The sequence below is a fragment of the Grammomys surdaster genome, unplaced genomic scaffold (assembly GCF_004785775.1).
Source record: "Grammomys surdaster isolate TR1022 unplaced genomic scaffold, NIH_TR_1.0 348, whole genome shotgun sequence".
Classification (NCBI taxonomy): domain Eukaryota; kingdom Metazoa; phylum Chordata; class Mammalia; order Rodentia; family Muridae; genus Grammomys; species Grammomys surdaster.
This window is the reverse complement of record NW_021604767.1, coordinates 387,141-414,238: the sequence shown is the minus strand read 5'-3', so window position 1 is coordinate 414,238 and position 27,098 is coordinate 387,141. Positions and strand designations below refer to the sequence as shown.

The following is a 27,098-nucleotide window of genomic DNA, read 5'->3' as shown; positions in this document are numbered from 1 at the left end:
GGAGAGGAGAGGAGAGGAGAGGAGAGGAGAGGAGAGGAGAGGAGAGGAGGGGAGGGGAGAGGACAGGACCAGAGAATGGGCAGTGGAGTGGCCAACCTATGGATGTATTGAGTACAAATCTTTCCTCCACTTCCAGTTGTTTCAGGAAAATAAATATGAAAGAATAGCTGTACATTTTAGAATATTTTTGAATAGCTGGATGTTATCTTTGATGGTCAAACACTCCATTTCATATCAGGAACCAAGATACAGATAGGTGTTGATTTGACTAAAAGTTCTAGGCTATGTGAGAGGAAACATTGTTTTGTTCTTCTAAACATCTCTTTATGTGGGACTTTATTTTAAAATTTTATATTATTATACAGCTGATGACATAGAAAGGTAAAGGGGTAGGTTCTCCCTTCTTTGGCCAAACTACAGAGAAAAATTTGTGCATTATTAGATACTTTAATTATTCCCCAGCACCCCACCCTTCTGGGGATTGGAGCCAGAACTTTGGTTCTGTGCACATTCACTACCACTGGGCTATAAAGCTGAAACTGTTCATGAAGCTGAAACTTTGAAATATGTTAAATAATAAAATATTGTTATATTTCTGGGAGTATTTTTCACTTTCCTTATTTTTATTGTCAGGATTTTTTTGTTTGTTTGTTGTTTTTTTGGAGTCAGGGTTTATTTGTGTAGCCCTGGCTATCCTGGAATTCACTCTGTAGACCAGGGGATATGCTACAATTACCTGGCTATAAAGTATTCTTAAATTGTGTGAATGTTATGAATGTAAGAGAATATTTACTTAGGAACTTTCTATTTCTTATTTATAGGATTAAAAGATGGTGGATACAGCAAAATTTACAAAAGTAAACCTCCTTTAGAGTCATGGGATGTTATTATGTTAAGTGTCCCAAATACAGATGTTTAAAATTAAAGTCTTTTCAACCAGGCTGGTGTAGTGACCATTTATAGGTAGATGTACCCAGTATAGCCTTGTGCTCTGGCTGTATTGTCAACTCTGTCCTTCTGGGGTTTGATGGTAAAGGCTGCGGCATTCTGTGTGTGTAAGCAAGTCTCCTTGATTAATGACTTTGTGGCATCGATCAGATAATGTATCAAGCTGGAATAAGGGCTGATGACTGTCTTCACTGTCCTTTCTGGGATGCAGGTCAACTTTCAGCACCATTAACATCAAGAATCTTCTTAGTGTCCTTTTATACTGTCGTTCCCTGTGTGCCTTAGGGTTGCTCTCCAATTGCCTTTATGGATCTGTAAACTTACACTCCCTTTCTAGAGCTATGGTATTTATCACAGGAATGGCCTTTCAATTATAAATTCTTCTTCTGTCTTAGTTACTTTTCTATTGGCTGTGGTCAAACACAGTGACCAAAGCAACTTATAAAAGAAGGCATTAATTTGGGACTCACAGTTCCAGAGGGTTAGAATCCTTGACTGTCATGGCTGGAACTGTGGTGACAGACAGGCATGCTTCTGGTGCTGGAGCAGTACAGTAGCTCAGAGCTTACATTCCTACTGAGTAACTAGAAGCAGAGAGAGCTACCTAAGAATGGCATGAGCTTTTGAAACCAAAAGACCGCCTCCTAGTGACGTATCTATTCCAGCAAGGCTACACCTTTGAGTCCTTCTCAAACAATTCCACCAGCTGTGGGCTAAATATTCAAACATATGACTCTATGTAGACCATTTTTTTCATTCACACCTGCATACTTTCCATAAGCTACTAGAACATAAATTTATCACTGACTTGATGTGCTAGCTAGTTATCTGTATGAATAATGAAATAACTAAGCTAAAGTTAAAGACACTATGAACAAAAGCAACTTCAGAGAAAAAGATTTATTTGTCTTAGGTATTCTGAGTCATAGTCTATAGAGGGAAGCCAAGGCAGGAACTCAAGGTAGGAACCTGGAAGCATGAACAAAAGTAGAACCCATGGAGGAATGCTGCTTATTGGCTTGTTCAGTTTGTTTTCTTATATACTCCATAACCACCTGCCCAGTATGGTACAATCTACAATGGGCTGGGCCTTCCCACATTGATTAATAATCAAGAAAATGTCCTATAGACTTGCCTATAGTTAACCTGATGGAGGCATTTTCTCAATTGAGCTTCCTCTTCCCAGATAACCGTAGCTTGTGTCAAATTGACAAAAAAATATCAGCCAGGATAGATAGTTGACTTATAGGAGAAAAAGTTTATGTTTGCCCATAGCTCTGAAGATCAGAGTCCATGACTGGATAGACCTTTAGTTTCTGTGGCAATACCCAGGAATCAGTGGCATGGATAATAGGTAGAGAGCCAAGGGGGAAGAAGAGAAAGAGGCAGAGGCACCTCTTATCCCCTTCAAAGACATTCCCCTAGTAACTTAAGTACTTACAACTAATGCATCCAAAGGGAAGGAAGCCTTTTAATACATGTTCCTTTGAGGGGACCTTCTTTCCTAAACTATAGTACTACATGCTGTCTTATTTATTAGCGAGAGGGTCCTCATTTACCAAATAAAGGCAGTCTTTATGGTGTGTGCATGGCTGGCAGAGCACACAGGTCTTCCTGTGGTGATGTTGCCTGAAGTGTGCTGTAGTAGGTGAGGTACTTAGATGGACCCACAGTTTTCTGAACTATTCGGAATATAGACAGCCTTCAGAACTACTAGCAGGTAGTCAACATACTACTTTGTAGGTGTTCATCCAACAATTACTTCCGTTAGTTTTAGTAGAAAATTGGAGAGTGCTTGAATTATATAATGGGAAGTGATAAAACTGGACTGTTGTTTTCCTTGTTTGTTCATAGTTATGCCATCATTTTGACAACCATAAACTAAATACCAGGTTGTCTTAGTTACTTTTCTACTGCCTTGACAAAGCACTATGACCAAGGCAACCTCTATTAGAAAGCATTTAATTTGAGACTCATCATATTTGAAGGTTAGAGTCCATGGTCATCATGGCAGGGAACATAGGTCAGGCAGCAGGTGTGATAGCTAGAGCAGTAGCTGAGAGCTTATATCTGACTCACAAGCTCGAGACAGAAAGACAGCTAACGGGGTGGTATAGAGGCCTTGAAACCTCAAATCCTGCCCCCAGTTACACACCTCCTCTAACAAGGCCACACCTCCCAATCCTTCTCAAACTGTTTCACTAACAACTAGAGACCAAGTATTCAAATATATTGAGCCTGTGGGAGCCATTCTCACTCAAACCACCCGAAGTCTTTGTGGAAAAGTTTTGCTTATCAGCATAACACCTTACAATATAGTTATTATTTATTTCTACCTTACAGACAAGGACTTTGAGGGTGGATGACACTATGGTGCTTAACTCAGAATCATGCAAGAAGTTGATCAGGATATAATCTATTTGTCTCTAATGCATATTGCTTTTGCTGTTGGTGTTGTTGTACCATGTAGTCTCCGTAAATACTTCATTCATTTGGCTCAATTTCAAGAAATTTGAGGTTCTTCAGCTGTTTGATGTTAGTTGTGCCTTGCATAATGAATTTGTCATTGAGACCGGAATTGCTGATGTTTTTAAACTCTTCTGGTTTCTATGCTTGTAAAAGTGTTTATCTAAGGGTGCTGAAGTGGCTAAGAATGCATGCTGTTCTTGCGGAATGCTGTAGTTTAGTTTCCAGCACCTACACGATGCCTATAACCTCTTGTAACTCTGGCTTCAGAGGATCTGATGCCCTCCTCTGGATTCATACACAGACCTACACATAGATACACTTATACATATAATTAACATGTTAAATTAAATACTAAAATGTATTTAACGTTTAAAACCACTATGACTCTATGTTGCTCCTACCCCCTTCCCCACCTTTGGTCAAGAAAATGTGTCAGATAACTGACTAAAAATCTTATACACCCCCCCCCCTTTTTTCTTTTTGTTCTGGAAGGGGTAGGAGTTGTGTGAAGAAGTTTCCTTTTTTTTTTTTTTTTTTTTATTGGATGATTTATTTACATTTCCTGTGTTGTCCCCTTACCCCATCCCCCACCACCCCCTCGGAACCCCCAATCCCCTCGCCCCTCCTCCTTCTTCTCTGTGGATGTAACCTCTATCTACCCCCCCCACTCCCACCTCCCCACCCTCAAAATTCCCACCCCCTGGGGCATCCAGCCTTCATGAGGTCAAGGTTCTCTTCTTCCACCTATGCCCAGCAGGGCCCTCCACTTTTACATATTCAGCTGAAGCCCTGGATCCCCCCCTAAGTGCTCCCAGGCTGGTGGTTTAGACCCTGGGAGCTGTGGTTGGTTGGTATTGTTGCTCTCCTCATGGTGCCATAAATCCTTTCAGCTCCTTCAGTCTTCACTCTAACTCCTCTATTGAGAACCCCATGATCAGTTCAATGGCTAGTTGTGAGCATCTGCCTCTGAGTATGTCTGACTCTTGAAGGCCTCTGAGGAGATATCCATATCAGGCTCTTATCAGCATGCACTTCCTGTCTTCCACATCAGCATCTACCTTTGGTGATTGCACATGGGATAGATACTCAGGTGGAGTGGTCTTGAGACGGCCCCTCCTTCAGTTTCTGTCCCTCACTTTGTCTCCATATTTGCTCCCTTGAGTATTTTGTTGCTCCTTCTAAGAAGGACCCAATCATCCTCACTTGGTCTTCCTTCTTTATGGGCTTCATGTGGCCTGTGAGTTGCATCTTGGGCATTTCAAGGTTCTAGGCTAATATCCAATAATCAGTGAGTGAATACCATGTGTGTTCTTTTGTGATTGGCTTATAGGTAAATGGATGGAACTAGAAATTATCATCCTGAGTGAGTCTTAAGTTTCTAGTGAGTAACTTCTTGGTGTGACATGTTGTTCTAGCTTCATTACCTGAAAGGGTTTATTTGGTTTACAATTCCAGGTTACAGTCCATTCTTGTGGGGATTCAGACAGGAGTCGTAAGAAGCTGCACAGATCCACAGTGAAGAGCAAAGTTAGAATTAATTCGCAAATCCCTACTATGCAGCTTGCTGTTTCCAGTTTTCTACACTCTAGGATTCTAAACTGGATGATGCCATTCCCCCAAGGTGCAGGTCTTCTCAACTAGCATAATCAAGAGAGTTCACCACACACATTCCCATAGGCCAGCTGCTTCTATATACTCCCTTGTGCAGACACAATTTCCAGATGATCCTAGATTCTGTCACACTGAAAATGAAAACTATCACACATATTTACCATGTCTGATAATATACTTTAGATGCAACTGAAAATGTTACATGTGCAGTTGTGAAGTAAGGTCTGGATTATAGCACACAAAGTTGGGTTTCATAGCTGGGAGTTATCCACCTGGCTTTAGTGGAGATGGAGTCACCCTTGGGTGAGATGACTGAGTCTCACTTTACTGTGTAAGTTGGTGGGCCTCATCAGTGAGTTCATTGATAGCTATGTGTCCCTTGCCTCCTGCTGTATAAACATCTGTCTTAAGCTGCCCAGGAAGGAGATGGTTGTATTTATAATGCTCACCATCAGTACAAACATTCATCCTTTTCTTGTCTTTTCTTTCTCTCCTGCAGATGAACACAATGACGTACAGAAGAAAACCTTTACCAAATGGATAAACTCTCGATTTTCAAAGGTATCCGAGATGCTGGTGGATTTTACTGTGTGGTCAGTGCCTTCTTCTGACTTGTGTCTGCATAGCTAAGAAAGATGACCAGTTCCTTTAGCATGGTTAACCATGAAAACTCAGGGACCCTTTCTTCCCTGTGCAACAGTGGCTTTTCCTCCTATGAGTGTGGCTAATAGCATTATCCGTTCTCTGTCTCCTTCACCAGTCTTCTCTTTATCAGCATCTGTAACCACTGGAACACAATCATTACTATGCTCAGAATTGGGAGGGTGTGGAGTATGGTGAAATGAGAGGTTTCACATTGCTTGTAAACGTGCAATGGTTATAGAAGGTAGGATTTTCCCCCCTCTCCAAGTCTTATGTGGGAATAGCTTTTGGATTGATTGACTCTAAGATAGGCAGTTGAAGAAGAAAGGTTTCTTTGGTTGTCTTTAAACTACTCTAGAAGCTTCTATTTAAAAGATTGGTTTATTTTATATGTATTGTCTATGTGTATGTATGTACACAGTTTTTTCTTTTAGATTTATTTATTTTATATATGTGAGTACACTGTCACTGTCTTCAGACACACCAGAAGAGGGCATTGAATGCCATTACAGATGATTGTGAGCCACCATGTGGTTGCTGGGAATTGAACTCAGGACCTCTGGAAAAGCAGCCAGTGCTCTTAGTCACTGAGCCATCTCTCCAGCCCCTGTGCACAGTTTTCATGTATGTATGTGCTGGTACCCTCAGAGGTCAGAGGAGTGCATCAGGTCCCCTAGAATTGGAGTTTCAGATGGTTGTGAGCCATAACCCGAGTGCTTGAACTGAATTGGATCCTCTGCAAGAGCAATCAGTGCTTTTATGTGGGGAATAATCTCCCCAGTCTCTTGAATGCTCTTTTAATTGAAAGTGTAAATCGAAAGTGTAATCGAAAGTTGTAAAGCCAGGGCCACCAACACTGTCATTTCTTTGAAGGAAGGTGAGGCTGATTTAAGATGACATTAAATAGTGGTACAGTTTGAAAGTTGCCTGATGTCTCACGGGTCAGGTGCAATGACACATGATGCTCACTTGACACAGGAGTTTGAGGCTAGTCTGGGCAGTATAAGGATACCCCGTCTCCTAAAAAACAAAACCAAAGTCCATATCTCCAGACGTACAGTCTATTACTTGACTGCAATGTTTCTTAGGTTTTACAGCTTTTTGTTGAAGGATGTTTTATCTTGCCTCTAAGAGTGGAAGGGGCGTGAAAATAGACTGATGGGGGAGTGAGGAGTGTCGAGTTGGGGGCCTAGGAGCTGGTTTAGTGTGCAAAGACACATTCTGCCAATCCTCATGTCTTGAGTTCAGTCCCCAAGACTCATTCATTCTAGGGAGAGAACTGATGTCACCAAGTTCTCCTTCCCCTCCACGAATTCATTTCCCTCTCTTTCCCCTATGCATATCACACACACATTCATGCATACACACAAGGTAAATAAATTAATGAGTAAGCAAATGCGAGAGAATGAGTCACTAAGCAGTATGTACCTCTGTGTGTGATCATTTCAAAACTGTACAGTATAACATCAGTATTTCATACGTTATAATAAAAAAAGAATCCAGAGAGTGATGGAAAAGCAGAAGTGCTTCACGACTGATAGCTTCAGGTGCCAGGTTGTCCTAAAGCATTGGTAGGTATTTTTTGGTAAATATTAAATGGTTTGATTCTGTAGTGGCAAGGAACCTATGACATGGGCTTGAGAGTATTCACAGTTCTGTCTCTGCGTGTGTCACATTCTCAGCAAGGTTTAGCACCTGATAGTGGCCAGAGGAGTTCCTTCCCTGCACTCTCCTGAGAGCTCATGTGGGTGGGATTATCCAGCCTGGTTATTACTGAGGTCATGCTTACTTTCTATGCTAGAAGTAGTGAAGCCGAGTGTTTTTCACCAGCTTCATACACTTATTAGGGAAAGAATTGCTTTAGTTTTAATGTTTAGAGGTCATTTTCAAAGTCTTGGGAAAGCTTGGGTGAGGCAACCTTTAAGCCTGGGTGAATTCCTTTTGCTCTGCTGTTGAGAGTGGTGAGCGGGAGATAGATGAATAAAAGAAGGAAGAGGGTGTAGGATAATTAATAGAAATAGCTGAGAAAGAACAATGGAAGAGAAACCTTTATGGTTTCTCTATCCCAAGAAATCTATCTTGACTGTTTCAGAGGCCCAAGTAACACAGATTCTACTAGGACCACCACTGGTTAGTTGATGAACTTGATATTTGCATATGTGCATTCATAAAAAGGCACAGAAACCTCTCTAACTCATAGCACCATGTGGTTATTTTGTAGCATCACAGGGGGCTTTAATCCCATTTGTTTGTCTTAGGATGTTCATAGTTCCTGCCAGGAGAGTCGAAGTTACTGGACAGCGCTTAGTGGGCTGGTTTTGTGCTCCTGCAGAGACTGTGAAGTCTTGTTTTGTTTAGAGAAAAGATCAAAAGAGGGATGACTTTGAAAACTTCCTCTGTCAGATTGTTTCCAGCACGAAGTCATTTATCTAATACATGAGGATGTGGCTATAAGGAGGGGAGTTCCAGGCAGGGCCTCAGACTTCATCCATGTTCTGTTTTCCTTCCTTCTGCTGGCTGGAGTCTATGGGTAGGTAGGAAAGGGCACAGGGCATTTGTAGGCTTTAGAACTCCCATGCAGTTTAACTCTTGTTGGGGTTGGAAGGCCTGCGTTTCCATTTATGTGTGGCCTCATTGGGCAATCCTGAGGCTAGTCTGTCTGTCTTTCCATCCATCCATCCATCCGTCCGTCCATCCATCCATCCATCCATCCATCCAAATCAAAATATCTCTCCCTCCCTCTCATTATCTATCTATTTATCTACCTACCTACCTATCAATATTTCCTATATACACACATAGCGTTGAAGAGAATAAACTTATTATTTTTCTTTTTTATCTAGACCCTTTGGCATATATTTTGGTGAGCTCTGAAATATAATTATTTTGTATGTCTGCTGACTCTCTTCACTATGGGACCCCATGATGAGAAATCTACATAGACACCAATGGTATCTTCTGCCATTTAGAAATTTGTTTTAAAACAGATATACTGTTTGACATTTCAGTTTTGGCCACCTCCCTATCTTGAGTGTCTATCAGATACCATCTTGTTAATTCTAATACCCGTATTCATCCAGTATTTGTTCACTCGCTGTATTCACTGATAAATATCTTCTTTTTTCTAAGTCACTATCATGTATATTAGAAAAACATTTTAAAGTTCTAAAAACTGGAAAAAATATTAGTGGGTACTTTGTTTGGCTCAGTCATCTGGATTAACTCTACCTTCCATTATGTGGCACTTTAATTTCTAATTTCTTCTTCTCCTCCTCCTCTTCTTCCTCCTCCTCCTCCTCTTTCCTTCCTCCTTCCTTCCTTCTTCCTTCTTGATTGTCTTCTTCCTCTTCTTCTTTTCCTGATATTATTATCACTATAATCACTATTATTATTACTATTATTATTATTTTGGGACGGGCTCTGCTGTATCAGGCTGGCCTCACACTTGCTTTGTAGCTGAGGATGGCCTTGAACTTTGGCACATATGCAGTCAGACCTCATTTATGAGGTGCTGTGGTCTAGAATGGACCTAAATCTTTATGCATGGTAAGCACCCTGTCAACCTAGCTTCATCCTCAGCCCCACTTTTTGTTATTTGAAAGTACTTTACACTCGATAAATTGTAGAAAATAGATGATGCAAATGATTCTCATCCAGACAGATAAAAACTAGCTGGAAAGAAATTAATTCTTTTGTTTGTTTGTTTGTTTGTTTTGTTTTTGAGACAGGGTTTCTCTGTATAGCCTGGGCTGTCCTGGAACTCACTCTGTAGACCAGGCTGGCCTCGAACTCAGAAATCCACCTGCCTCTGCCTCCCAAGTGCTGGGATTAATTAAAGGCATGCGCCACCACTGCCTGGCTAAGAAATTAATTCTTGCCACAGAGCAGTTATACATTTTCACACAGAGACTTGATTCCCCTTTCTGCCTGTAGATGTGTAGCTCTTTGAATTCTCATTTGAACCGATTGTGGCATTGTATGTGTTCCTCTAGTGAGTAATGTGTTAGTAAAGTCTTCAGACCAGGCTAGTGGTGCATTGTGCCTGCAAGTTATCATTCCGTCTTTTTAGGACATTGTCTTTGAACATGTGGAACACTGTGACCAGCTATTTTCCCCTTCCTCCTTTCTAGCTTCAATGGAGTAGCTGGTGTGGCCTCAGAGGCCTGGCTGCCTCTTTTTCTTTTAGAAGATACTTAGTGTTCTTTCTACCCATTGGTAACTGAATTTCTTTTTAAAATTAGAATTGTATGTCCTTAAGATGTGTAGTGCAAGTTTGGTCTCTGTTGACTTTCAGGCCCTTGGCCTGATTCAATCCTTAGTTCTTTGTTTTTTTTGCTCTCTTCTCTTCATTCTTGAGCCACATTGCCTGTGTCTTCAACCGGACAGCTTTCTATGGCCTCTGTGCATGCGTTTTTTCCAGTCTCATTCTGGTCTGCTGATGGTCCTCCTTCTTGCCTGAGCTGAAATGCCATTTGGTAATGGGTAGCCTTTTTTGAGCTTAATGATATGGGTAGATATGTTTATATATTAAAAGTGTTATACCTTTAAAGTAGTTATAATTCAAATCATTAGAAGTGTTTACTTCCAGAGTATACTGACTGGTTTTGTGTGTCAGCTTGACACAAGCTGGAGTTATCACAGAGAAAGGAGCCTCCCTTGAGGAAATGCCTCCATAAGATCCAGCTGTAAAGCATTTCCTCAATTAGTGATCAAGGGGGGGAGGGCCCATTGTGGTTGGTACCATCCCTGGGCTGGTAGACCTGGGTTCTATAAGAAAGCAAGCTGAGCAAGGCAGGGGAAGCAAGCCAGTAAGTAACATCCTTCCATAGCCTCTGCATCAGCTCCTGCTTCCAGGTTCCTGCCCTGTGTGAGTTCCAGTCCTGACTTCCTTTGGTGATTAACAGCAGTGTGGAAGTGTAAGCTGAATAAATCCTTTCTTCCCCAACTTGCTTCTTGGTCATGATGTTTTGTGCAGGAATGCAAATCCTGTCTAAGACACAGAGAGTGCTAAGCTCCATGAAGGAGTCTTTTCCTTCCAAACTTCTTTCCTAACCTCATTTAAAAAAATTTCTCTCCTCCCTCCCTCCCTCCCTCCCTCCCTCCCTCCCTCCCTCCCTCCCTCCCTCTCCTTCTTTTTTTCCTTCCCTCATCCTCCCCTCTCCCTTTTGAGACAGGGTGCCACTATATAAGTATGGCTATCTCAGAACTCACTCTGTAAACCAAGCTGACCTCAGACTCACTGAGATCCACCTGACTCTGCCTCCTGAGTTCTACAACTAAAGGTGTGTACCACCATACCCAGCCTGACAAACTATTTTTTCCAATCTGCACAATTTTTAACACTTAAGTAACCAGTGAGTGTTTTTGGTTTTCTAAAGAAATGAGTGACAGTAACACAGACATTTATTTAATATGTCTAAAGTCATTTGTTCAGAAACATCTAGAGATAGTTGTATTGGAAAGAGATATATAATAATATACTAATTGTATAATATATTATATAAAATAATTATAAAGATATATATAAATGTAATAATATAATAATGTTTTGAGTACAAAATGCCTTGTGTTGTTTCATGAAAGTAGACTCAATAGGTTGAGATATTTTTACTTTGCTTATTTACTATAAGTGAACAGTGGAGGCTGGAGACTTGGCTGAGCAGTTAAGAGCCCCTGCTGCTCTTCCAGAGGCCTTAGGCACTATGTGGATGCTGGGAATTGAACCCAGGACTTCTGGAAGAGCAGCCAGTACTGAGCCATCTCTCCATCCTTCAGTAGAATTCTTCATGATAACCTTCAACTATTTAATTCACAGGGAATGAAATTGACGTAAAGCTTCATGATTGTTTAGTTGTTTCCTTGATAAAGGATAAAGGGCTTGATCATATTGAATGTATGTATTTGAAACAATCTTTTACTAATAAGTATGTATGGCTATTCAGAAGCTGAAAACGATTCACTCACCAGAGGACACTTCAGTTTATATCATCTGTGTGTTTTATGCTGGTGTATCTTCACAAGCCGATGTCTGCCTATTATCTATGTATATAGCCTGAAGCGCTTGTTAATTTGCCCCTGAGCCCACAATGCCTCGGAGCCCTGGGGTCACACTGCAGCAAGTCCTGGTTTGCTGTTTTGAAAAGGCGAAGAGCAAAGGAGAAACTGGTTGCTTAAAGGGTAAAGAAGCACTTGCTCCTGGGTGTAGTGTTCATTTATTTATGACCTCAGGCAAACCGGGAGGCAGGATCTGTGTTTGATCCTTTTATCCATTAAAAACCCCCAGTCAGTATTACCTTGTATTGCCCAGAAGTATAACTGCTTAGGACTGTTAACGAGAAACCCATGAGGTACCACTAATTTGTGAATTTGCTTACACTTTTCCAAACAGAAATAAGCCCACTTGAGACTGCTGCAGGGTGTGTAAAACGCAGTGTTTTGGACTCTCTAGCTTTCGGAGTCCGATTTGCATGTGGCTTCTCTCAAGGGAGACAGCAAAGCTGTTGGGAAATGTGTCCTGACTTTGAGCCTGCATTTTCTTTGGCTCATACTCAGAGCTGCTCATCTGGCAGAGCTGTGGGGCTACAAATTACAGAAGCTCTTTCATCAGTGCAGTTAGGGAAAGACTATGCAAACTTGAAAATGCAGAACGTTATACACATTTCTGCTTTCCTCCTTTTGAAAAGGCAAATTCCCATAAGTTACAATTGCAGACTTGAAGTTTCCATCCACCGAGCAGGAGGCAGGGCTGTGAAGCATGGATCCTGGATCCTGGTGTGAGCTGCTGCTCACCTACAAGCCCCCTTTACACAGCATGGGACATGGATGTGTGTGCCCTGTTGTTTTCTGCTCCTTGAATCTCGTGAGTTAATAGTCAAAGAATAGGATCTGGAAAAGAAGATGCTGCAGAAGGTGTGGTCGAAGCGGCTGGGAGAACCATCCCCGTATAGATAGTTCATCTCCTAGTGAGTATTATCAGAGTCCCTGCAGGCTTCCTTGAGCTGAACCCATTGGGTCTGGTACTCATTTCATGTCAACACAGCTAATTACTTTAAGAGCTGTATGTACTCTTCTTCTTCCTTTTTCTTTCTTTTTAAAGATTTACTTATTTTATTTATATAAGTACACTGTAGCTGTCTTCTGACACACCAGAAGAAGGTATCAGATCCCTGAAGGTATCAGATGGCTGTGAGATACCATGTGGGTGCTGGGAATTGAACTTGGGACCTTTGAAAGAGCAATTGGTGTTTCTAACTGCTGAGCCATCTCGCTAGCCTTGTATGTACTCTTCTTAAAAAGATATTTCAATTTTTATTGATTTTCCCCAATACCAATGAGAAAAAAAAAATAAAATGCTCTGTATATTCTTGACCACCGTCTTTAGGATACTTTGGTAGTACTTTTGTAAGCTTGTTCTCTCTCTCTCTCTCTCTCTCTCTCTCTCTCTCTCTCTCTCTCTCTGTGTGTGTGTGTGTGTGTGTGTGTGTACTTGTGTTCTGGTCACAGAGTTCACAATTCCTTAAGAGACTCACTGTTGACTAACCCTATATTTCATTTGGATGTGGCCCTGCCCTACTTGGTGATTGCCTGTCATTCATCTTATGCCTCGGTAATGCCTATAGACAAGACTCATTTGCCTGGTTCTAGAAAATATTACCACTGCTGCACAGGCCAATTCAGATTTTCAACTTGTCTTATAAACAGGAAGCCTATCCAAACAGTAAATATTGATTTCTACATGGTCATGCTATGCTGACACAGAGCCAGGAGCACCTGCGGACTCTCCATGTGTGATAGATGCCTGTCAGACATGCTTCCCTTTGTCATATCGTCACATGCATGACGCCTGCTCCCGACAGCTGTCTCTCTACCTTTCCACTTGTTTGGCAGTGATTGTTAGGTTAGCATCTTTGCCCAGATGCTTTTAAGTGTGGTTGCACTCATGTCCCAGGAAATAGTATTGATGTTGCGATCTTCCTGTCAAAATGGTGGGCTGGTACTGAGATTGTCCAAAGATGGACTAGTGGAAAAGGGTGAGGGTGGGGGCTAGTCTAAATTAGTCAGTCCAGGACTACAGCATCTGCCGTCATGCTGTTGTTACTAGGCTTTGAAAAACAAACCACTAGAGAGATGGCTTGGTGGTTAAGAACACTGGCTCCTCTTACAGAGGACTACAGTTTGGTTCCCAGCTCACAACCAGTTCTGGGAGATGCATTGCCCTCTTTTGGCCTTCATGGGTACTACATGTTCACAGACCACATAAAGGCATATTTTAAACACATAAAATATAATAAAGATAATTTAAAAAGTAAAACAGGACATAAGCTTTATCTTTCCTCCAAGCTCAAGATTGCTCATGTGTATCCTTTTACGTTTATTGGGAAGGAATGAAAATGGCCTTTTACAAATGGGGAGGGTGACGTGAACTCAGCATTTTGCCAGGGCTAAGGCACAAAGGAGATATTCACCAAATATTTGTGTGATTGGATTATTAAACTGTATTTTCTGTGCCAAAGAAGTTGCTGCAAGTCAGGCTTTGCGCAGATTTAAATGTGAGGTTGATGTTCAAGATGAATCAGTTCTTATTTTTATTAAAAGATGACTTTTGACATTTCTAGTCTTGTTCCCAGAGCTGATGTTTACAGCCCACAACACAAAGACACCAGAAATGCTTTACAGTGGGCTGCTGGGAAATGGCGTCTTAATTTAGTACAGTGTGGTGATTTATGCTGTTGCTCTGAGAAGTTGATATCTATCTGTATCTCTCTCCCTCTCCCTCTCCCTCTCCCTCCCTCCCTCTCCCCCTCCCCCTCTCTCCCCCTCCCTCTTCCTCTCCTTCCCTCTCTCTCTGTCTCCCTCCTTCTCTCCCTCCCCGCCAGAGCCTTTCTTAAACTTCTTGCCTGTTAAACAAATGAACTATCTGAATGTGAGGGAAAAAGGGTGTGCCATTAATGGCAACTTTTAGAAGTCTTAGTTTTCAATGGAGCCTTTCTGGCATCTGTGTTATTTCCACAGAGGTGTGCTCTCATATCCTGTGTGAATAGTTTTTGAATAGGAAATATTCCCACAAATCACCATTTCTGTGAATTTGAGACTGAGAGGGTATTCATTCCATAAGTCCCCTCAGATATTATTGAAATTTTATGGTTTCCTTAAGATTTACTTTTATGTGTCTGAATGTTTTGCCTGCGTGAATGTTTATATACTATGTGTATTCTGCTGCTTGAAGCATTCAGAAGAGGGCGTTGGGGCTCCTGGAACTAGAGTTGTGGATGGCTGTGAGTCACCATGTGGGTGCTGGGAACTGAACCTGGATCCTCTGCAAGAGCAACAAGTGATTTCAGTTGCTGAGCCATCTCTCCAGTCTCTACAATACTTTTTATAATAATAGGAAGCATGAAGGTTTTGCTTGTAGTATAACTGATAGTATGTATGTAACTCAAATGGTTGCATTTGAGTTTTTAACAAACGAGTAAGCGTGTAAAGACCAGATAATATGACTAAAGTTTGTGGCTAGTATACAATTCAACCTGTTTGTGTTTTAGGCCACTAATAGACATCCATAATTATTTCTGATATGAAGAAATATTTGCATTTGCTTCACTTTATAATAAGCTTTTCATATTGTTTTGTTTGTACTTTGGAAAGTGGATGTTAGTTGGTGGGGGCCCCTTGGATAACTCATCCTGTTATATGAACTTTACCTGATATCTTTCTCTTTGTTGTGTAAGACATGAGAGAGAATTGAACTCTTTGGTAGCTGAACTGTCCTCTGGGAGGTGGGCGTGGTGTTAGGAGGGGAGCCTAGAGGACAGGTAGTTAACAAGGGCTTGTTGACTGGACCCTTCACTTTGTTGATAGTTCAGCAGTCTTTAGCGTGGAGTAGTGCCTCTAGAAGGTGCCTTCTGTGCCCTGCTCATCTGCTTGTTGCTGTAATTGGTAGAGATAAAAGGTAGTGGCAAAACGGAGAGATAGCTGTACCTCAGAGACAGGGTCACCTTATTCCTCACTCTTTCTGTGCTGGGTCACATGTTCTCTCCTAGAGCCTATGAACTTTTACGATACATGCTAAGAATCCTTAACTGTTTGCACACTATGATTACTGAAAAATGAGTAAGGAATCAGTAGGTGAGGAAACAGGAAGCACTGCTTTTCTCATCTCAAATTTAAAGTCTTGCTTCATATAGGAGGTGTATTTTTTTTTTAAGTGATCAGAAAAAGATAGTTCAGCCGGGCGGTGGTGGCGCACGCCTTTAATCCCAGCACTTGGGAGGCAGAGGCAGGCGGATTTCTGAGTTCGAGAGTTCGAGGCTAGCCTGGTCTACAGAGTGAGTTCCAGGACAGCCAGGGCTACTCAGAGAAACCCTGTCTCGAAAAACCAAAAAAAAAAAAAAATAAAAAAAAAAAAAGAAAAAGATAGTTCTTGATTATGTAATATCTAGGATTGCCAGGAAGGACTTTTAGCTTTGAATGTTTCATATGAAGAAGCAACACCATCCAAGGCCGTTACTGATTTATTACATCATGGTTTATGATTTTCAGTACATTCTCACATGACATTACACTTTTTGGTATTTAAAATAGGTGACGGCTGAAGGGACCTTAGGGACCTGAGTAAGTCTCATCTGGCAGTTCTTGGTCAGACTGGGTTTGAAATGGAGGCTCCTGATGTTCTGAGCAGGAATCACCTTGTTTTAGTGGACTGGGACAGAACATGGCCAAAAGTATTTTAAATGTTAAGAACACGTGGTGCTTCTTTTTGTTGGATTCTAATTATTACTACACTTATATATTTATTAGCATGCCCATATACACTCACACTCACGGCATGGTGCACCTGACACAAATTGTAGGAATTCTCTCTTTCCACCATGTATGTCCTGGGGATTGGCCTTGGGACATCATGGCCACCAGCAAGTGCATTTATGCCTTGAACCATCTCACCAGCCCTAATATGGAACTTCTGATCCTGAAGTCACTCTTATTTTTTTTTCTTCTTCATTGCAGAGTGGGAAACCACCCATCCAGGATATGTTCTCAGACCTTAAAGATGGAAGAAAGCTCTTGGATCTTCTAGAAGGCCTCACAGGAACATCATTGGTGAGAGGACATCTCTGATCGTTTTCCCCAGACAGGGTCTTGTTTACCTCAGGCTCCTCACAACCTAACTGTGTAGCTGATCTTGAACTTCTGTTCCTTCTGTCTCTCTTCCCTCCCAAGTCCAGAGATTGTCCATGTGTGTGCCACACACCATGTTTGGGCAGTACTGAGGTGGCAACTTAGGGCTCCATACATGATAGGGAAACACTCTACCACTTTAGCTATGCCTCTAGCCTGTAAGAAAGGATGGCCATCTTTGAGAATGAGGCTGATGGAGTGCCTCTGGTCACTGGTGAGATTTGGAGATTCCCTATGGGTGCTGAGTTTAAGCCTGAATATTGTACCCTCTGTCTGCCTTCTTGGCAGAGGCTGGGCATCTTCAGGGGAAAGCTGGTATCTCATGCAATTCCCCGGCCTGTGAGGTAGAAGGAAGCTGCCTAGTTTGCCATGCCTAGGTGTGGACTTTTCTCATGTGACCTGGAGTTTGGGACAATGTCTCTGCTCTGTTGTTCCTACCAGAGCAGTAGAAAGCAGGCAGGACTTCTCTGCTGTTTTTCTGCCTCCAGAGAATTTTAAATAGAAGAAGCTTTGTCTGACAGAATTGATTTTCAAATATATCTGCCCACCTGTTAACAGTAACTAGAGCAATTTTGAAAATGCCAAATTCCCGCCACATCCTATGCCCTTTAAGTCACTGTCTCATGTGGGGACAGGAAACTGCCATGCCTGTTTGAATGTTTCCTAGATTGTTTCAGTAGGCATGCTGGTAAGTGAGCCAGTGTTTCAAGATGTTCTTAGTGAATTTGCATCCTGTGGTACCCAGGCTGGTAACGTGGACGCTGACTCGCTAGTCTGCTTCCCTTCCTTCCTTCCTTCCTTCCTTCCTTCCTTCCTTCCTTCCTTCCTTCCTTCCTTCCTTCCTTCCTTCCTTCTTCCCTCCCTCCCTCCCTCCCTCCCTCCCTCCCTTTCTTTCCTTTTTCTTTTTTGTTTTTTTGTTTTTCTGTTTTTCGAGACAGGGTTTCTCTATGTAGTCCTGGCTGTCCTGGAACTCACTCTGTAGACCAGGCTGGCCTCGAACTCAGAAATCAGCCTACCTCTGTCTCCCAAGTGCTGGGATTAAAGGCTTGCGCTACCACTGCCCGGCTCTGCTTCCATTTCTGTGTCAGAGTTTGTTAGCACATGAAGGGATAGGGAATTTTACTTGCTTTTTTTTGTTTTGTTTTATTTTCCAGCCAAAGGAACGTGGTTCCACCAGGGTGCATGCCTTAAATAATGTCAACCGAGTGCTGCAGGTTTTACATCAGAACAGTGTAAGTAACATTTAGGATTCTCGGCTGCTGTAGGCATTGTTTACTGTGCAGCCTGCTGTTTGCTGATGCTCGGAAATACTTCCTCATGGTGGCAGTTTTGAACTTGTTCTGTGAGTGACGGATCAGTCACGTGCCCTTTCTGATGTTCTCATTGATCTGCAGTGTAAATAATACATTTTTGAGTTTTGCATTAATCCAGTTCCTAAAATGAAGTTTTTATCCTCATTTATATCGCTATACAAATATACTAAATCAAAGAGTCTGTAGTTCTGTGGCGACACTGTCCCAAGAGTTTAATTATTGTTTTATTATTTTGTTCTGACAGGTGGACCTGGTGAATATCGGAGGCACAGACATTGTGGATGGAAACCCCAAGCTGACTTTGGGGTTACTGTGGAGCATCATTCTGCACTGGCAGGTGGGGACATGCCCCATCACCAGATCTTGTGCTATTTCTCTGTTCATTTCCCATAGCTGTCAAATCAAAGTTCCACAAACTGCTTGGCTGGAACAGGAGGTGGTTTATTGCCTCAAAATCCTCCTGTCTGCAAGTCCGAGATCCAAGTGCCAGCGTAGTTGATTCTTCTCCGCAGCTTTGTCTCTCTCCTCAGTGCCAGTTTGCTATAAAATGGGGTGTGCTGGCTTATGGAAGCCTAGTCTTCATGACACGCTCTCTCTGTGTTGGTTTCCAGATGTCCCTTTGATCTTTGGTAAGGACTTCAGTGCTGTGTTTAAAGGCCACCCTCCTCTAGTGTGGCTGCACCTTAAGTTGTTCTGTGTGCAGTGGTCCTACTTCATTCACACAGGGCCCATTTTTAGGTGCTAGTGTTACATTAGCATAGGAATCTCCAGAGAACACAATCTAGTTTACAGAGATTCCCAATGGACAGTGTTGGCAGCCTGAGCTGGAGTTTTAGCAAAGGAAAAAAAAAGGTGTTTCATATTTCATTCAGAAAATGGCTTTACTTTCAGGCTTACAGGAGGTAGTAGGAGTAGCGTAAGGAACTTACAAATGCTTTTCATTCAGATTCCCCAAATGCTAGCAGTTGCCCATGCTTCCTTAGCTTGCTCTGGCTGTCTCTCTGTCTGAATACTTTGGGTGCTCCTTCCTTTGTAAAGTATCAAATATATTTTCTAAGCATTTGTCTAAAAACATGGGCTTTTTTTTTAAATTAAAAACAATGAACTCTGCTGTATAGCCACAATACCATTCATATGCAAATATAAAATGTGTAATATTACCATTTGTTATTGTATTATCAGAATTATTAAACACCAAAATGGTATATAGTTGTTAAAGTCAGGAAGATGATTTTGAGTTATCTATAGGTCTCATGGAAGTTTGGCTGAACATGTCAGTAATATATCACTGGGAGTGTAGCTCAGTGGTACAGTGATTGACAGTATGCATGAGGTCCTAGGCTCAGTCCCCAGTAGCAGTGGTGTGGAGAAGGGAGGCAGGATGATACATCAGGACAACAGTAGTTCTAGATCATGAGTGATGCTCATTGGTTTTCTCTCTTGGTATCTCTTTAACATGGGACACATTCTGAACCTTTCTTTGCATAGTGCTGATATTTTTGAAGAAGGCTGAACAATTATTTTATAGACTGTCCCTGGGATTGACTCTGCCCTCCAGCAGGTTGGATCCTGGTTGTTCATTGTGTAGAGTTGTTACAGGGGAATTGTTGAATTTTCTTAGTCACTGTGTCAGGATCATGTGCTGTCAACTAGCTCTCTCAGGCCATGTTTACTTAGATTAAGGTGGTACTCCCCAAGTTCTTCTTCATTGAAAGGGACTGCCCCTTGTTATTACATAGTGTCTTGTTGGGCTGTACTTAATGACAGTATAAGTGTTTAATTAGTTGCTCAACATGAACCGTTAGTTTTAGCAGCCATTCGTTATTACATCAGTCATTAAGATCCTTGGCAAGTAGTAAGTTTCTGGTGTCATTGTTCCTTTTGCATTTATTAGCTAGCTCTCTGTTTATAACAAAGAAGCTGTTTAAGATCAGTGTATCACCCATCCATCCATCCATCCATCCATCCATCTGTTCATCTATATATTATGGACTTTTATATAGGTTTATTAACTTTTATTAATATTATTCATCCTGATATGCCAGTTGTCTTAGATTTGACCTCTGGTCCCTTACATTGGCTGAAGGACCGTTTGATATATCTCTATCATTCTTGCAGGCCTTTCTTATGCATGTACATACGTGTTACTTGAGGATAATAACAAAATGTCAGTTCTTTGGTATCATCATTGCTATCAGGAAAATTACTTAATTCTTTGATTTTATAGTTGGCCAAACATGTTTCTGTTCTCATTTTTGTAGAAAATAAAATTTACATTTAGTTTGTTTGAAAAATTCCTTGCAAATAAGTTATTGAAATGTAACTTTCTCACAGCAATGGAAGGAATGTTCACTGTAATTAAAGAGTGTAAGTATTGTTTAAGTTGTAGAAATAGGATGTTTATAAAATTTTACTTCCCTAAAAATTGGTTAAAATTTATCTTTCCAGCATTTAAAATAGAACTTAAGAAATAGAATCAGTGCCAATTGCATACTGCATAATGTTTGATTGCTCTACTATTTCTTATACAAGACCTTCACTGACGCAAATGTTACATTATAAGCAGGTATGGGTCTTTCCGCACAGGTGAAGGATGTCATGAAAGACGTCATGTCAGACCTGCAGCAGACAAACAGCGAGAAGATCCTGCTGAGCTGGGTGCGGCAGACGACCAGGCCATACAGCCAAGTTAACGTCCTCAACTTCACCACCAGCTGGACCGATGGGCTGGCATTCAACGCTGTGCTCCACCGGCACAAGTGAGATGTCTTCTGGTCTGCAAATCTGTACCTCCTCTGTGTTCTTTTTATACTTCTCCTCCCCATAGACTCATCCACTACCTCTGTTATCCATATTGGTCATGTTGCAAAGCATCGAGGAAAGCAATACCATAACAGATCAACCACTGGGTATCTCTTTAGGACTTCAGGGCTGCAGTGCAAAGCCCATGGATTTTCCTACACATTTATAAACTAAAAAATGTAAGATAATTGACATAGTTCACTCCCACTCATCCAGCCCTAACCAGTAACACACACACAAAGACTTGTATGTAGCTTTTCATCTGATAGCAGAAGGAGAACTCTGTTTATTGTTTCCCACGTTTACGAAGAGCTATACAATTTTCTTAGGAACTCTCATAAATGAGATTCTAACTTGTATGTAAGAATTTAATATAAAAATTGCCATTATTCCCCAGAAGAATAAACAGCCTGAAATAACTTTCTAGTAAGAAATCAAGAGTATGTATGAATACAAAGCTATAAAATGTAGTAGAATCAGTTTAATTGCATGTGAAGGTGCCAGCATTGGACTGCACCAGATATACAAGAGTGAGCTCTTAGACCTTTCATCCTGGAAGTGTTAAGAGCTGAGGAAGAGCTCTCCTATAGAGACTGGCCTGATAACCAATTGAGCTGACATTGCTAATGAACAAGGGGTATGGGACAGTTGGTTAATAATGCAAATATGTTCCTTGTCACACCATACTCCCAAGTAAATTCTGCATGCCTCAAAGATTAAATGCCAAAGGCAGGAAAAATGGATTATGTTTCATTGCTGTTATGAATTATTAATTTTCTCATTTAATCCCCTTAATGTTCTTGCCTGCTATATACAAATGAAGTACATGTTTCTATACTTACTTTCTACGTCTTGCTAAGTTTGTCTCTGTACAATATAGGTTTGGGTTTCTTTGTTTCTTACTTATTTTTTTTTTTAAATCTTTGCTGGTAGATTGTTAGGTGGGAAAGTAAGTTAAGGCTAAGTTAAGGATATCCTTAAAATATGATATTTTTTCCCCACCCCTCCTTTTCTATTCTTTATTGGGTCCTGTTTTTCATGTAGTACCCTTTCAAATTAACGACAGTGAGAAGAATGTCTTGCGCTTGATACCAAAGCAATGCTTTTAATATTTTTACATAGGATTGATGTGTGCTATAGATTAAGTTTGATATTTTTAACTTGTTCCAGAGTTAAAGATCTTTTCCCTCCTACCTTCCCCCACTCTTTTTCTATCATCTTGAGGATCCTGCCCTGTACTGTTAAGGAACTGTTGAATTTCTCCATTACCTTTTGCATTTATTGGCTCTTTGTTTTAACAAATATATGTAAAGTGGCTTCTTGAACTAGACACAAGGATAGAGCAGGAGCAAACCAGACAAACATCTCACTTCCTTCCAAACTGGAGATAGACGTTTATTTAAAAAAATGTAAATTACAGATGGGTGTGATGGTTCACACATGATCTCGCAGGTGTTCTGGGTCATCCTCAGCCACATATGTAACTATTTTGAGGCCAGCATAGGCTACGTGTGGAAGACTCTGTCTCACAAACTGTGTTTATGGGGATATGAAGATTTAAATTGTATAGCATATAGAAATGGTGGGCATGCTAAAGAAAAATACGATAGATGAGAGGGAAGAGGCTGTGGTGGCTAGGGGACAGAGGAAGAGGTGGGAAGGGGAGTGGGGTGGGGGAGTGGGGCGAGGGGGAGGCCAGTCTCAGGGTGCATCTAAGATACAAGAGTGGAGTGCAGAGAAAGGGACCAACTTTTAAATCTGTCAAGCCAGTGGTGCTGTCCACGATGTGAGGCTGGAAGAAAGACAAGATATAAAGGAAACACTAGTTTTCATGGAGGAAGATGGATGGAAGACAACCAGTTCCCTTTGCACCTCTGTCTTTAGGATAACTGAAGTTCATTTGCGCCTGGAGTGTCTGTGTGCTCATCTCAGTCTCTTCTGGTTTGATGAGGTTTCAAGTCAGGGTTGCCCTCTGTAGCCTAAACTGGCCTGAAACTTGCTGTGTAGATGAGGCCAGCCACTAATTTGTGACCCTCTTGTCTTAGCACCCTGAGTACTATAATATCAGGTGTGTAACTTTGTCCTAATTGTGGAGTTTAGTCCATTAAAATCATTAAATTCATAAAACCATAAAATCATAAAATCCATTAAACTGTATAATTTAGTCCATTAAAATCGTTAATTGTGGTAATTTATATATTTAGGTTCATTTTTATCACTTGGTTTCAGCTTATTTCACCTCTTATTTCTGTATCATTTTCTTCCCCAGTCTCCTCTGTATCTGTAGCTCTCTCCTACTTGTATTTTACTATCTGGGAAATGCTATACATTCAACTGTGCCAAGAACCTGAGACTGTCTTACTTACTGTCATCACATCTGTTACTTTCAGATTATATGGATCTTAGAAACTTTTGAGATATGAAAGATACAATTTAAGTTGGCAAATTAAAAGAATTAAAAAATTGAAATGTAATGAATTATGACACTGTCTACATTGTTTCCATTATATTTTTCTGTCACTGATTTCAGACCAGATCTCTTCAGCTGGGACAGAGTGGTCAAAATGTCCCCAATTGAGAGACTTGAACATGCTTTTAGCAAGGCCCATACTTATTTGGGAATTGAAAAGCTTCTCGATCCTGAAGGTGAAGTTGAAAACTTGATTCTGCTGTATAATTTTGTTATATACAAACTTGTTGAACTTGATTCTGCTGTGTATAATTTTGTTACATAAAACCTGTTATAATTTTGTTACATAAAAACCTGTTAATCAAAACTTGATTCTGCTTTCTAATTTTGAACTTTGAGAAGTGATGATATTTTTCTTTTTTAGAATAAACTATGACAATTAAGGGATCCTAGTTTTTAAATATTAGCCATAATTTTATCTTCGTGTTTGTTTTTTTTACTTTTCGGTGTGTAGTATGTGTGGATGTTGTGAATGGTTGGAGTGCATGTGTGGGCCAGAGGAGGGAGTCAAGTGTGGTTACCACGTCCCACCTTGTCTTTTAAGACTTGGGCTCTGTCAGCTAGGCTGGCCGGCAGTGAGCCTCTGGGGTCCATCTCCCACCCCCATAAACCATTTTATTTCAGATAAATCATTTGTCCTGTTTGTATTTAATGTTCAAGATCCTTTAGGCAGCAGGTGAACTATTTCACTGGATAATAGTTAATTTGTATCAAATAGGATTGAAAAAGTCTAGGAATACCTACTTGCTAGAAAAACAATTCAGTATTGATTTAGTTTCTTAAAATGCATGTACATGTGAGCATTTGCATAAGCTGCGAAGACTTTAGTTGCAACTTTATGCTTGAATTCTGCTCACTTTATCCTGTGAATGAAGCCTGTATCCTATTTCAAATGGCTACTTGTGTAGCCTGCCTTTGAGCATTTTGAGACAGTTTTTTTTTTTGTTGTTGTTATTTGTTTTGTTTTTTTTAAAATTTGTTCTTGAAGGCAGGGTCTTAGCACAGAGCTTAGGCAGTCTTAAATTCATGAACCTACTGCCTCAGCCTCTCAAGAGCTGGGATTGCAGGCATGCATCATCATGCCCAGATTATGGAAGACTTAAGCACAAGAGGCTGGATAAGTCTTCACCTCTGTGTCATATTATGTGATCTGCAGTAGCAATTTCCTGAGATACAGTATTGTGAAGATCGCTAATGAGGCATTGTTTCTGGGTACAAGGACAGTCACTTTTTACCTAGAATTAAGCAGCTCACACATTTCTGAGTCATCTTTTCTTCTACTTTTAGATGTTGCTGTGCAGCTCCCTGACAAGAAATCCATAATTATGTATTTAACGTCTCTGTTTGAGGTGCTTCCTCAGCAAGTCACGATTGATGCCATCCGAGAGGTGGAGACGCTTCCAAGGAAGTACAAGAAAGAATGTGAAGAGGAAGAAATTAATATCCAGGTGCTGGCCCATTTTTCTTGAAACTTTTGCCATGCCTGGTTTGATTTCTCTTAGGTACTGGGTCAAAATTGTGCAGGGTGTTTTCTGAATATCCATATTTCTGCATTCAGTTTTTTTTTCATGTGCTGTCCCCTGTATGTGTAACTCAGGCAAATTTATGAAACAGGGAAATGTTTCGTTTCACAAGGTTGAGCAGGGTCTGGGGCTGTTGATCATGGTGCCACATTGCACACTGAAACCTGCACTTTGTAGTCAACAGGATGCCAAGGGGTGGATTTTATTAATGGTGGTTGAGAGGCCAAGGCCTCTCAACCTGGTGTGGGAAATGTTTTCTCTCATGTTGTTCTGGGTTATTTTTGTTAAGTAGTAATTTTCTTTCTGTTTGGTGTCCATTAATAAAGAACTTTTTTCTGCATTTTCTTATAAGGATTTTTAAAATACAAGCCTTACTTTCCTTTTTCCTCAGAAGAGGCACTGTGCCATAAATCATTCATCAGATTTTTCCAGAAATGGGCTAACAGATGTTTTCAACAGTGTATAAATGAGATTTTCCTAAGGAGATATGAATAATGGATTTTTTCTTTCTTTATTAGCCTGCCTTGACTCAACTCATATTTTGTCTCTGTGATTTTTTTTCTAAAATCCTAGTCTTCTTCATTCATAAAAGGAAGACTGTTCAGATTTTTGAAGTCACACCTTTTAGAAACTAAGTCCAGAGGTTCACACAGGTGCTAGGGAGATGGCTCAGTCAGTAAAGTGTTCGATGGACAAGCCTGATGATCCGAGTGGTCTCCCTGTAACCTAATGCCAGAGACAGGGATGGGTGGGTTAGCAGAGCTCACCAGCCAGCCAGCACAGCTGAGTCAATGAGCTGTAGGTTCAGGGAGAGACACTGTCTCAATGAAACAAGGTGGTGACCTATTGGAGAATACACTTGATATCAATGTCTGGCTACCACATGTGTGTGAACACACACATTTACACACTACATAGATATACATATAGAAGGAAAAGAGGGGTGAGGATTTCAAATTTGTAAGAAGTACATTTTGGAGGAGTGTGTGCCTTGAAACTTAAATACCATCCTCTGGTACTTGGATGACGTCAGTGACTTGGCCTCTTGTCCATTGTGGTTAATATTACCTCCTTGGTAAAGACAACACACTCACTCGGTAGAAGGAGAGAATATTAACTCAGTAAGCTCATTTCTCTGTCATTATAGATTTCCCTCCAGATTTGTTTTGACATTCTCACTTAGCAAATTTGCTTTTTAAAAAATCAGTTATTTAATTCTCATATTATGCTAATAATCTTGAACATATTATTTTTTTTTCACCACCTCTATGAGATTTAGAGAGTTTACTCGTTCTTTTGGATTTTGGGTGGCATGTAATAATCATTTTATTTTTATCCATTTCAAAAAATATTTTTAGAAGGAGAAAAATACCTTATTGAATAGGAAAGGGGAGAGATGGGGTCTGATTGTGAATCCTGGTTTATTTTTAGTTTTGATCATCAAATAATGCAGAAGGAAAGCCCATAACTTCTGCAGATTGTTCACATTGTTCTCTGGATACTGTTCTGCCTTAACGATGTGTCTTCACTGGGTGATTCAGACGGTGTTCTAGGCTGTCCTCTTGGTCTTGCCTCTTGCATTTAGAGTCATTTCTTCATTGCACTGGTTTATTTTTGTTACAGAGATAAGACATTTCAATTCTTAGTGTCAAGGCTGTCCTCTCAAAAAGGAAAGGCTGCCAAGATGGCTGAGTGGGTAAATGTGATTGCTCCAAAGCTTGATAGTTTGCGTTAGCTCCCTAGATCTCACATAAGGTGGAAGGGGAGAGTGAGCTTTATAATGTCCCTAGCCTCCAAGTGTATGCATACACCCATACAGTAGTAAGTGAGAGGACAGAGAAGTGGATTTTGCTTATTTTATGGTATTTAGATAAAACAATCACTTCTGTTTAGGATGCAGGGTGACAAGGTAAGAATTTCAGAAACCATTTTCTGTTTGTCTTCGACTAAGTGGTTTAATGCTCACTGGGTTGATTGTTTGCTTTTATTGGTAACTTAAAGGTTAAGTTCCATTAATTTAGGGAATAAAATGTGGTCAACTCTCCTCATTGACTTGTCTTGCTGACCACTGATCTCTAAGGAATGTGGACCGCCAGCCAGCCTCCTCTCTGGCTCCCCTTTCTTCCAACATGCCGAGCAGCATTG

At 40.8% G+C, this 27,098-nt stretch overlaps 1 protein-coding gene across 3 annotated transcripts in view; it reads left to right on the top strand.

Annotated features, from left to right (window-relative positions):
• The window catches only part of Utrn (utrophin), a 429,847-nt gene that overhangs the window by 43,951 nt on the left and 358,798 nt on the right, over positions 1 to 27,098 (top strand). For all 3 annotated transcript variants that reach the window (XM_028779235.1, XM_028779234.1, XM_028779233.1), the window contains exons 2-8: positions 5,528 to 5,589; positions 16,675 to 16,767; positions 18,000 to 18,077; positions 18,403 to 18,495; positions 20,745 to 20,917; positions 23,491 to 23,606; positions 24,718 to 24,878. In XM_028779235.1, the coding sequence (XP_028635068.1) occupies positions 5,528 to 5,589; positions 16,675 to 16,767; positions 18,000 to 18,077; positions 18,403 to 18,495; positions 20,745 to 20,917; positions 23,491 to 23,606; positions 24,718 to 24,878 (776 nt within the window). The remainder of the gene's footprint in view (positions 1 to 5,527; positions 5,590 to 16,674; positions 16,768 to 17,999; positions 18,078 to 18,402; positions 18,496 to 20,744; positions 20,918 to 23,490; positions 23,607 to 24,717; positions 24,879 to 27,098) is intronic.